The sequence below is a fragment of the Ailuropoda melanoleuca genome, chromosome X (assembly GCF_002007445.2).
Source record: "Ailuropoda melanoleuca isolate Jingjing chromosome X, ASM200744v2, whole genome shotgun sequence".
NCBI lineage: Eukaryota > Metazoa > Chordata > Mammalia > Carnivora > Ursidae > Ailuropoda > Ailuropoda melanoleuca.
Window position 1 is genome coordinate 35,301,637 of NC_048238.1, and position 12,937 is coordinate 35,314,573.

The following is a 12,937-nucleotide window of genomic DNA, read 5'->3' on the forward strand; positions in this document are numbered from 1 at the left end:
ATGCAAATAAAGCACCTATTGTGCCCAATACATAAATACTTACAACTTTGCTAGAGTAATGTACAAATTAAGATGGAACTGTAAGGGAGCCTGTGATACTGTGATTTATAATGAATATATACTTAGTCTTCATTCCAGTTTCTGGCACAGAGCTTCAAAAACTCTAGGAATTTCCTAATTGGTAAGAGCCAAAAAGGGGCATCTTATGTTAATGAGGTGACTTTTGGAAAGCCCCTGATGTTGGAGGCTGGTTGCCAGGGGGACCAACCACGTGATTAGAGTGTTGGAACTTTCAACCCCTTCCCTTTCCCCCTCCTTGGGGTGTGGGGAAAGACTAGAGATTGACTTTAACCTTCAATAGCCAATGATTTAATCAGTCATGCCTATGTAATGAAGCCTCCGTAAAACTCCAAAAAGACGGGGTTCAGAGGGCTTCTGGATTGGTAAACACGTGGAAATTTGGGGAGAATGGTGAGCCCAGAAAGAACATGGAAACTCCTTGCCCTTTCTCCATTTGTTGTCTTATGCATCTCTTCCATCTAGCCGTTTCTGAGTTATATCCTTTAATAATAAGCCGTAATGTAGTAAGTACGATGTTTTTCTGAGTTCTGTGAGCCACTTAAGCAAATTAATCGAATCCAAGGCACAGGGGTCATTGGAAACTCCAGTCTAAGCCGGTTAGTGAGAAGCATAGGTGACAACTTGGACTGGTGACTGAGTGGGGGAGGGGGGGCAATCTTATAGGATTGACTGAGCCCTTAACCTGTGGGATCTGATGCTATCTCCAGGTAGATAATGTCAGAATTTAATCAAATTGTAGGACACCCAGGTAGAGTCTGAGAATTGCTTGGTGTGAGGGGAAGAAACACACGTTGTAACTGGGTGTAGAATTGCAGAGTCACAGAGAAACTTAGAATGGAATGGAACCAACAAGTCCACAAAAGAAAAAATTCCTTAGATAGTATGAATACTGAAACCTATTTTGCCTTACCCACTAGAGTGGTTATAGAGCATAATATTTGAATATAATTGTGAGGTGTGTGACAAGAAATAATCATACATAGTTAAATAATTAAAGCGAATAAAGTAGCAATGTTTGCAAGTAAGGTTACCTAAAAATTAGAATCAGGATTATTTCCAGTAACTATTTTTATTCACATTTTCAATGTTTTCTTAGAAGGGATATTAAAAAAACATCCTGTAAGTCCAGCTATTGGTGCAGATAATACTGTTTGTTTTTATTTTGTGTTCTTTTATATGTATATATAGTTTTTGGGTTTTGGCAGTTTCTCTGTGTCCATGGAAGTGTCTAAAACCTGCAGTAGTTGTATGTGTCCTTTCTCATGTAGTAGAAAAACTTCTATGTAGGACGGGATACTTTTTCTTCCAGATAACAATGCACAAAAAGTTTACCTTTAAGCATATTGAATTCTGTCATAGTAATAAAAATCCCGATTTAAAATTCAAAAACGTTGGGGCGCCTGGGTGTCACTTGGTTAAGTGCCTCACTCTTGATTTCTGCTCAGGTCATGATCTCAAGGTTGTGATGTTGAGCCCCGTGTCAGGCTCCATGCTGGATGTGGAGCCTGTTTGGGATCCTCTATCTCCCTCTCCTCCTCCCCACCTCGTGCTGCACTTGCTTTCAAATAAATAAATCGAAAAAAAAATTAAAAAAAAAAGGAAAGATCTTATTTTAAAAAATAAAATTCAAAAAGGTCTAAATATTCTTGGCCTAAAAATAAGTATTTTTTATACTCTAAAATCTTTAATTTAAAAAAAAACTGTTGGAGAAATTCAGTTTTGCAGACTTTAAAGTGAATATAAATGGTTGCCACTTAGGGGAATACTAGGTTATTTATTTATTTAAAAAAAAACACACGCAATGCCAACCTTTAACCAGGTAAAGGTGTTGCTTCTCCCATCTTGGAAGATACTGAGATGCTAAGTTTGAATATAAAAAATGCTGTCTTCTAAAGGCCATCTAATGTTACCATTGTGGTTACATGTTGCATTGCAGAAAATCCAACATAATTTTGGGTAAGACCTAAATCAAAGAAAGGGAGAACAGTGACCCTTAACAGTACATTTCTTTTTCTAAAATAGAACTTGATGCTTTTTATGCAAAGTTTAAAACTTCAGTAAATTTTCACATTGGATTTGTTGAATTTGAGCATTCCTTTAGGAAGTGGTTATTATGTTAAATTTCATGTGATTTGAATAATTTTTGAGTTGCTCAGTGCAGGACACTGCTGCTTTGACTTGGTAGAAAGTTTGTTCTAGCCTTCCTGGTTATACCTAAATGTCTTCTGGAAAGCAAGCTCTATAGTGTCTTGGAACTGCTTCTTGAAATCAGGTAAAATAGTGTGATTCCCATCGGTTTCCTCCACTTGGATTGAATGGGATTTACTAAGAAAGGTAGCAGTGTTATACTCTTGGATAACTTAGTTGTAGCATATCTTTGATAAATTTTTTCCTATTTAAAGCTTTCCAAATTATATCTGAAAATGTTGTTTTCCAATTATTACCTCAGATATTGAGGAATGCTGCACAGTACATTATAGAAAGGGAAAAGAAAGTTACATATTTTGAGGGATGCCTGGGTGGCACAGCGGTTAAGCTTCTGCCTTCGGCTCAGGGCGTGATCTTGGCGTTATGGGATCGAGCCCCACATCAGGCTCCTCCGCTATGAGCCTGCTTCTTCCTCTCCCACTTCCCCTGCTTGTGTTCCCTCTCTCGCTGGCTGTCTCAGTCTCTGTCGAATAAATAAATAANAAAAAAAATCTTTAAAAAAAAAAAAAAAGTCACTCACTAAAAAAAAAAAAAAGTTACATATTTTGAGAAATACTGTGTGTTTGGTATTTGCAAAACACCTTTATTAAAATAATCCTCATAGCTTTTTTGTGGGTGGCATTATCTCAGTTTTAAACACCTGTGAAAATAGAGTGGCCATTACTGGCCTTTAAGATAGGTAGTTTGTTAAGTGGCAGAGGTGGGATTTTGAAATAAAGGTTGTTTTAAAAATCCAGAAAGTATTTTTAATTGCTCCATACCTTTTTCTTGCTCTTAATCTTTCAATCCGAGCCTACTGAGGAAAAGGTATCAAGTCTTTTTTTTTTTTTTTTAAGATTTTATTTATTTATTTGACAGAGATAGAGACAGCCAGCGAGAGAGGGAACACAAGCAGGGGGAGTGGGAGAGGAAGAAGCAAGCTCATAGCGGAGGAGCCTGATGTGGGGCTCGATCCCATAACGCCGGGATCACGCCCTGAGCCGAAGGCAGACGCTTAACCGCTGTGCCACCCAGGCACCCCAAGGTATCAGTTCTTACGTGGTGGGAGAGAGATGGCTATTAAAAATACCAGAATAGAGCAGAGTATGTTGTGCTGAGACCTGACATACCTGCTCAGCAGTACTGGAAATCTTGAAGTGTGGAGAGCTTGACAGAGGTAGAAGAAATCTAGAAACCAAGGGACAGAAAGGTGAGAATTATATAAGAGGAGATAGGGTTGGCAAGCAGCTTGAGGCTTTTGTCTGTGCGATATTCTGCAAGAAGCAGATGATGATTGAGTTCTGTGGTCAGAGTAAAAGGTATGTTGTTTGGCAGAGAGGTTACACTTCTCCCTTTCCATTTACCTTAAAGTTATTTTGTTAGAGGGATAGTTCTTTAGTAATCCACAGAACACTTTTGTTTAGAATAATTTATTTCCAGACTTTTGCCAGTAGTTTCGATTTGTCTGTAGATGGGGGGTTATTGGGATACATACAGATAGAAGGATGTTGAGCATAAAACAACATGAGGACATGATTTTAAGGTGTTTTAACTCAAATGATCTCCAAATGTTTAAGGACTGTAAAGCAAGAGAGCAGTCAGTGCTATATATATAAAATTTTATTGTGAGAAAATATATATAACCTTAAATTTATCATTTTAACCATTTTTAAGTGTAAAATTCAGTGGCCATTAAGTACATTCACATTGTGCAACCATCACCATCATCCATCACCATTCATCGCGAGAACTTTATCTTCCCAAGCTGAAACGTACCTATTGTTAACTTCCCAGTCTCCTCTCTCCATAACCTTTGGTAACCACCTTTCTACTTTCTGTATTAGTATAGGCACTTCATATAAGTGTAATCATAGAATATTTGTCTCTTTGTGATTGGCTTATTTCACTAGCATAGTGTCCTCAAGGGGTCCTCAAGGTTCATCCACGTGGTAGCATTTGTTAGAATTTCCTTCCTTTTTAACACTAGAGAGTATCTCATTGTCTGTGCATACCACATTTTGTTTATTCATTCTTTTGTCCTTGGATTGCTTCCTGGAAAGACTTTAAAGAGAGATACTATTGGTGCAGTGGACAAGGTAATAGAATTAATTCTAGAGTTGTTAACTTTCTTTCTTTCTTTCTTTCTTTTTTTTTTTTAAGAAATCAATCTTTTTTTTTTTTTAAAGATTTTATTTATTTATTTGACAGAGACAGCCAGAGAGAGAGGGAACACAAGCAGGGGAGTGGGAGAGGAAGAAGCAGGCTCATAGCTGAGGAGCCTGATGTGGGGCTCGATCCCATAACGCCGGGATCACGCCCTGAGTTGAAGGCAGACGCCTAACCGCTGTGCCACCCAGGCGCCCCTAGAGTTGTTAACCTTCTACTTGTGCTTTGGTCAAGTTACTTTTTAGATGCTTGGTTTTCTAATTTTAGAAAAATACCACATTCTGTGTAAATGGTAAAGATTTGCAAAAAACAAAAACTAAAAAAAAAAACCCGGACTTTAATTTTTTGGTGTGCCTCAGGATTTGTCTTCTCTCCTAGATTTTCCCCACGCTTGGGAATATTATTATTGCTACTTCCTACCACCCCATAAGATTGAGACCCACGTCTTCTCTGTAGTTGGCACCCTGTTGGAGGTTGTGTTTATGGGCTGGTGGGGGGCTCTGAGGTTATACTAATTTTGTCCATCTCCTTTGACCCTTTTGTGAATAACTGGCTCTATGTTCAAGATCCCAAATTTTTGCTTCAATTCCAGACTTGGAGAGCGAACTATCTAGTGGATGTTTCCACCTGTGTTTCGGTATTCAGAACTAGTCCTCACTGACATCATTACTACTTACCACCATCCCCCTTTGAAACGAAGTAGAAAGGAAAGGAAGCCTGGAGTCCAGTATTGTATAAACCAAGGAAGCTCAGAGGTTCAAGAAGGGAAGGAGGGGTAGTGGTGGCCGCTTGTATCTCATGCTGAGAAGAGGGCACACAAGGTGAACAGCAAGAAGTAGTTATTCAATTTGTCCGTTAGTAGAGCATTGATGATCTATGAATCAGACCATCTCCCTTTTCTCTCCTCTCCAAATGTATATATTCGCAGAGTTTTACATGTGGTTTTAGGGGAGTTGCTCTTCAAATCCATCCATAGTCCTCAGTAAGACCCACTGGCTTAAAGCAATTTTGGTAGCTTAGACCCAGCTGGATGATGAGGGAAAATGAAAGAGGTGAAAGGGGAGGCAGAGACATTCTTCTTAAGATTTTTGGGAAAAGGGAAGGGCAGAGATTGGTGGTTCTTCAGTAAGGAAGACTCAAGCATATTTATAGACGAAGAGCAAGGCATCCAGGAAAAGAGAGAGGGGATCATCCTTTGGGGAGAGCATGTAAGTGGATCATGAAGCCAGGTCGGGAAATTGGAACAAATTTGAAGTGGAGAAGAATCAAGTTGAACTGATAGCCGATAATTTTGAGTGGTAAGAAAAGAAAGGTACTCAAATAATTTGCCAGCAGACCCAAAATGACTGTAAAGAAAATTACTGGCTAGTTTCTGCAGGTTTTAAAAATTGTTTACTTAGTGAATTTTTTTTGTAATGTAGGGTGTATGAATATGGAAAACAAAAGTGAAAGAGAGGCTGCTCAATCATGTTCTCTTTTGTATTTTCACTTTATGTAATAAGCATTTTTATGTGTCTGTTTTTAGCCTCACCAATACTTGATATTATCGGTTTTAAACTTTGTTGTTAAAACAAAATCTTGTTAAGGAGCTATCTCTGGGTTAAGTGATTATATTTATTTATTTTTAAGGATTTGTTTATTTTCAGAGATTTCTTTATTTTAGGGGTGCCCGGGTGGCTCAGTCAGTTAAGTGTCTGACTTCGGCTCAGGATGTGATCTCAGGGTTGTGGAATTGAGCCCTGTGACCCCGAGATCATGACCTGAGCCAAAATCAAGAGTCAGACGCTTAACTGACTGAGCCACCCAGGTCCCCCAAGTGATTATATTTAAATTGCAGATAAACGTGGACTGTTCTGGATTAAATGGAAAATATGGTCGCCTTATAGTGAAATACCTATAACTCATCAGCTAAGTCTCTCAATGTGATGGCACAATTCTCAATCACCAGGGGAGAATTTATGGAAAGTACTGATGGCTAGGCTTCACTCTCAAATGCAGTACTTTATTCAGACTGGAGTGGGGTGTGCACACCAGTGTTTCTCAGAGCATCTCAGATGAGATGAGAGCCATTGGTCAAATGAATATAGAATTGAGGGTTTGCTAGCATTCCCCTATACACCTTTGCTGGTCAGGTAACAAAAAATTCCATTGTTAAACAGTTGTGGTCTGTAGCCTTGTCATGCCTTTGAGAATGCCTGTGATCAAAACCTTGTCAAAAGTGGAGAGTCAGGGTCACCTGACAGATTGGGTTGTTTAGGAATAGTAGTATATAGTTTGAACTTTTTCCAAAGAAAAATTGCCCCAAAGTTTTAAAGTTTCTGTTAAAACCTGTTATAAGCGTGTTCAAAAACCATTTATAATGCCCTAGTACCAGTGATAAACATTAGTTGTGCAATCTTTCCTGAAATGTTTTTTAAAATAACATTTTGCTATCTGGTTTATGTCTTGAATATATATGTATTTTTACAGTGTATTGAAGGTATTAGCAAATCGAAGACAGTTTTTGCCATTCTATGACTGAATCAAAATGGCAACTAAATACATCGATAATGTCTTTGGAATCCCAAAAGAAAGATGAAACCTGTAAGGCTGTGGTTTGGTACAAGCAGATCTGCAGTTACCAGTTTAAGTTGAATATGGTATTAGAGACTTTAGCTTTTCACCTTACCCCTCATTATATAGCCACCTTCTCTTGACTAGATTCACTGGTAATACTAAGATTGAACAGTTCCTTAATTCATGATTTTTAAATCTAAAACAAATGTACTTTTTTTCCTTATAGGTTATGCAATGGTCTCTGCAAGATGGTTTATTCTTGAATTGGAGCTTTTTAAGACTGACAAATGCTGGTACTTCATCTTCTATAAGTGGACTATAATTTCTTTTCTCAAGACAACTACATAAGCAGACAAAATTGCAAAGATCTGCCCTGTGTCGAGTATGACAGCCACGACTCGTGGCTCTCCAGTAGGAGGGAATGACAGCCAGGGCCAGGCTCCTGATGGACAGTCTCAGCCCCCCCTCCAGCAGAATCAGGTAGGATGTTTAAGATACTAGTTAAGCTACATTGGTATGTCTACTGTGAGATACTAACTAATGGAGCATGTTCTGGGGTGCCTGGGTGGCTCAGTTGGTTAAGTGTCTGCTTTGGGCTCAGGTCATGATCACAGGGTCCATGGGATCAAGCGCATCATGGTGTTGCCTGCTCAGCAGGGAGCCTGCTTCTTCCTCTCCCTCTCTGCCTGCCACTCCCCATGCTTGTGCTCGTTCACTCTCTCTCTCTCTCAAATTAATGAAATCTTTTTTTAAAAAATGGAACATATTCTGAATAATTCGTGAAGTAACCATAAAACTGTTATTTAAAGAAATATAAATAGGTCTCACACAGTAATAAGAAAGCTCAAGCACTGTAGTTGGTGATGCTTGAGTATGTAGCCCCTCTTTTGCTGGTGTCTTACCTGGTCAGTTATCAAATGAAGTATTTAAGCCCTGTGTCAATTCCAGAGCAAAGCATTAAATCATTCAGTGTAGCCTGTGTTAAAGAGCATGGACTCAGGTCATGGTGTTTGTGTTCAGATTTGAGCTTTTCACCGTACTAGTCTTATGACTGGCTAAATTTTATGACCTCTGAGCCTCAGTTTTTCCTCTGTGAAATGGGCTTAACAGTAGTAACTACTGCATGGGATTGTGAAGAGGATCAAGTGCAATAATGTTTGCAAAGAGTTTAAAATAGATTTTGATATCAAGGTTTTATGCTGGTCTTAAAACTCAGGATAACTTTTTTTTTCTATTCTGTGGATGAATTTGTGTAAAATTTGTTATTTTTTCATTATTTATTCAGGTTTTGTTGGTGAAACCATCTGGCCTGGGGTTTCATTTCTAGGAAGGTTATTAAAGAGACCAGCTTTTTTTTAGTAGGGGAATTTTCTGATTTCTAGATTTTCGGGTGGGTGTGCATGTGTCTTTTGGTAAATTGTGTTTTTCAGGGAATTTGTACACATCTAGATTGTCAGATTTATAGAGGTAAAGTTGTTTCTTGTATCCTTAGTATCTTTTTAATGTCTCAAAGTCTATGGTAATCTCTCCTTTCATTTCTGATACTGCTGATTTGCGTTCCTTCTCCTGATACTCTTTCCTAGGGGTTAATCAATTTCATTAAACTTGCCCCAAAACCAACTTTTGGCTTCAGTTCTCTCTCCTCTCCCTACTTGGGTGCTTTCACTGTTACGTCTTTGTTCTTTCATTTCCTTTGAATTTGCCCTGCAATTACTTTCTCTTTTCTTGAAGTGGAAGTTTAGTAATTGATTTTCACCTACTTTTTAAAAAAAGATTTTATTGATTGATTGAGTGCACAAGCAGAGGGAAGGGCAGAGGGAGGAGACTCCCCGCTGAACAGGGAGCCCCACGCGGGTCTCAGTGATCCCAGGACCCAGGGATCACGGCCCGAGCTAAAGGCATACGTTCAACCGACTGGGCCACCATCTCTCAGCTACTTTCTCTATACGTAAATAAGATAGACATACTAAAATTTGTTATGTGCAGCTCAAACGACATTTACAGGTGAATTTATAGCCGAGGTGCATGCACATGAATCATAGACATGCTGCTTACAGTTGGTGCACGTTTATGTAGAATTCTGTATGGATAAATTTTTAGGCAAAAATATTGTAGGGTCCTTACGTTTGTCACTTGGGGATAAGTTCTTGTGCAGTTATTATAGATTAGATAATCTGTTACAGGAATGGTAGAAAAGACACGCACATGTGCGCTCTCTCTCCCTTTGCCCTTCTTTCTTTTCCCTCTGCTATTTTAGAGAAGTAAGTCAGGTTTTAACTTTATTTTTCCAAATAAATGTGTCACCTTTATTCTTTTTCCTCTCCAGTTCCCACGTTTAAGCCATAAAATACTGAAGTGTATAGTCACAGGTATTGGACAGAATCATTAAGTCTTTCTTGTGTCATAAATTTGTTACCTGGTATTCAGGTTTCTTTAAACATAGTCAGAGGTTTGTGTTGGATGCTAAAAAATCTGTTTTTTAAACCAGGAGCTAGTAGAGCTTCAGTCTGTTTCACTCTCTTTTCTGTTTATTTTTATTTTTTTAAACATTTTTTATTTAAATTCAATTAACATACAATGTATTATTGGTTTCAGAGGTAGAGGTCAGTGATTCATCAGTCTTAAATTTTACTTATTTTTAAAATTCAAGTATAATTAACACTGTTATATTAGTTTCAGGTATACAGTATGATTCAGCAATTCTGTACCTTTCTCAGTGCTCATCACAATAAATGTATTCTTAATCCCTTTCACCTGTTTCACCCATCCCCCACCTACCTCCCCTCTGGCAGCTACCAGTTCTCTATGTTTAAGACTCTGCTGTATGTTAACTATAATGGAATTACAGGGTTTTTTTAAAAAAAAATTTTTTTGGGGGGGGGGACACCTGGGTGGCTCAGTTGGTTAAGTGGCTGCCTTCGGCTCAGGTCATGATCCCAGGGTCCTGGGATTGAGCCCCACATTGGACTCCTTGCTCAGCGAGGAGCATCCTTCTCCCTCTGCCTGCCACTCCCCCTGCTTGTATATTCTCTCTCTCTCTCTCTCTCTCTCTCTCTGTCTCTCTAGCAAATTAAAAAAAAAGTTTGTCTCCATTTGTTCTTGTTTGTTTCTCTTATTTCACTTAGCATTATACCCTCTAGAAACATCCCTCTTGTTGAAAATGGCAAGATTTCATTCTTTTATGGCTAAATAATATTCCATTGTATCTTCTTTTCTGTTTTATACCCGTATTGTGCATTGAGTCCTAACTTCTTTTGCAGTGTTTTGTGGCTTGCACGGCTTTAGACAAATACTAAACCTCTACTCCAGTGTTACTTTTATTTTAAGGTACACTTGATAATTTTTAGAGCCCTTGAGTTTGTGATATTCACCTGTTAATGCATCTGCATTGTGTTCTCTTCCATCTAATATCTCTTTTTTTTTTCTTCTCTTTTTTTTTTTTTTTTTTTTTTTAAAGATTTTATTTATTTATTCGACAGAGATAGAGACAGCCAGCGAGAGAGGGAACACAAGCAGGGGGAGTGGGAGAGGAAGAAACAGGCTCATATCGGAGGAGCCTGACGTGGGGCTTCGATCCCATAACGCCGGGATCACGCCCTGAGCCGAAGGCAGACGCTTAACCGCTGTGCCACCCAGGCGCCCCCCATCTAATATCTCTTGACGTTTTTTTTTTTTTGGAAGACTGATGATTAAAACAACAAAAGAACAAAACAAACCATATTCTTAGCTATCTGTAGAATCCCTCACTTTTGCCTTCTTACTCTCTACTTTTTGATATTAGGATTTTAGTTACTTCACGAGATTTGACACTGTTGGACCAAGGAGAAACAACCATAGCATTAATCATTATCCAATTTAAGAGTCCATTTTCAATATGCTTTTTACATATTGGCATAAAGGGAATTTCTAAGATTAATAAAAATTTTCACTTCGTGTATGATTTTTAAAGGAGAAAGGATATATAATTTCCACAGGAGGAAAATTTAGCCTCTGGTATGTAGTAAAAGTTGGTCTTCAGTGACACAGCCTTGGCAAAGTACTGTGGGATGAAAACTCTTGGGTGCGGTTGCTGGGAGGGTGCAAACTTTCTGGAATGTAATTTGGCAATATATATGTCAGTACCCCTAAAAAAGTTTATATTGTTGTTATCATATTTCCAGGATTCTATCCTACGGAAAAACTGAAGTTCAACACAAAGATTTATATATTAAAAAAACCTCATTACAGCTCTGTTTATGTTGGCAATAAAAATGACAAAATACTAAATATCCCTTAATTTTAACTGACCATTAATCAGCTTTTAAAAAAAGATTCTTGGGGCGCCTGGGTGGCATAGCGGTTGAGCGTCTGCCTTCGGCTTAGGGCGTGATCCTGGCGTTATGGGATCGAGCCCCACATCAGGCTCCTCCGCTATGAGCCTGCTTCTTCCTCTCCCACTCCTCCTGCTTGTGTTCCCTCTCTCGCTGGCTGTCTCTATCTCTGTTGAATAAATAAAAGATTCTTAATGATGTGAGAAAATACTCAAATGTTGAATGGAAAAGGACATAGACTTAAGCAGGTATAATCCCAATTTAAAAATTTTGATGGGATTTTTGGCGCATGGACCAAAGATTGCAAGGAAATAATTGAAAGTGTCAGTGGTGTTTATCTGTTGGTGTGCTATTACAGATGTTTTCATTATTGTTAGCTTTATTATTTCTACATATATACCAGGGGAAAGGGTTTTAAAAAAGTAATAATAAAGCAGACTTCCTGAGTTACATATTTTAAGTACTAATATTTCTTTTGGGCTTCTAGCACTTGAATTCTGTGCTATGGATTTCATTCTTTTGTCTTGAGACTAGCTGTCTTGCACCTGGACAGTGTTCACCATCTTAAATAAAAGCTCACCATTTGGTTGCAAATTGGCTCTAGGAGTTCATGTATAAACTTTGTAAGTAGAACATATTAATGGTGATATACACAGCTGTCTTTAGTACAAGCATTTACTTATGCAACTGTACATATATACTAAAATGGTAAGAGGATTCCCTCATCTATAAGGGCCATCAGCCTACAATGGGTAGAAAATTCAAGAACACATGCGTAAAAACCGGGTTAAAATCTAGGTCAGTTTCAATTTAAAAGAGAAAATACCATCTGCTATCTCAAGAATATGAGGGTCATAAAGTTCATTTATTTGGTTGTAGAAATATTATGCACATCTAAAGAAGGGGTAAAGAGATATGCTAAAAATAAAGAATGCAAGTGAAAAAAATTAGACCTACTAGTTGAAAATGACGTGGCTTAGGGGCACCTGGGTGGCTTAGTCGGTTAAACGTCTGCATTTGGCTAGGTCCTGATCCTGGGATCGAGCCCCACATCAGGCTCCCTGCTCAGTGGGGAGCCTGCTTCTCCCCCTGCTTGTGTGTGCGTGCTCTCTCTCCTTCTCTGTCAAATAAATAAAATCTTTAAAAAATAAAGATGTGGCTTACTTAGAAACCACGATCACAAAGTTTTAATACTTGTTTGGGTAGTAGTTTGAGACTAGGGAAATTGCTGAGTAGAATAAAATTTATTTTTCCCCTTCAAGTTAAAAAAGGAAAGTTATAATTCAGAAATGTACATCTATGAAATGTGAAATGCATTGTTTCATGTTTGTACAATAATTCCTGTTGTGGAAGGCTCATATAAGGGAAATATGAGAGAAGCAATGTACATTGCGGTTAAGAACACAAACCAGAGTTAACCTGCATTCAAATCCTGACCATAGAGTTGGAGCTCTGTGACCTTGGGCTAATTACTTACTGTCTGCGTTTGTGCTATTAAATGGCTGTTCAATACTTCTTAGGCTGTTAAGGATTAAATGAAATTATTTTAAAACGTAGCACAGAGAATACCTGAAATATAAGTTTACAATGATTTTATCTTTAAAATTTATTGTTTTACCCTAAGCTGTGTTAGTGTT

The 12,937-nt window shown here is 38.2% G+C and overlaps 1 protein-coding gene across 3 annotated transcripts in view; it reads left to right on the plus strand.

Annotated features, from left to right (window-relative positions):
- The window catches only part of USP9X (ubiquitin specific peptidase 9 X-linked), a 163,935-nt gene that overhangs the window by 54,917 nt on the left and 96,081 nt on the right, over nt 1–12,937 (plus strand). For all 3 annotated transcript variants that reach the window (XM_019804660.2, XM_011230644.3, XM_002913463.4), the window contains exon 2: nt 7,217–7,470. In XM_019804660.2, coding sequence (XP_019660219.1) covers nt 7,375–7,470 — 96 coding nt within the window. In that variant the 5' untranslated portion in view covers nt 7,217–7,374. The remainder of the gene's footprint in view (nt 1–7,216; nt 7,471–12,937) is intronic.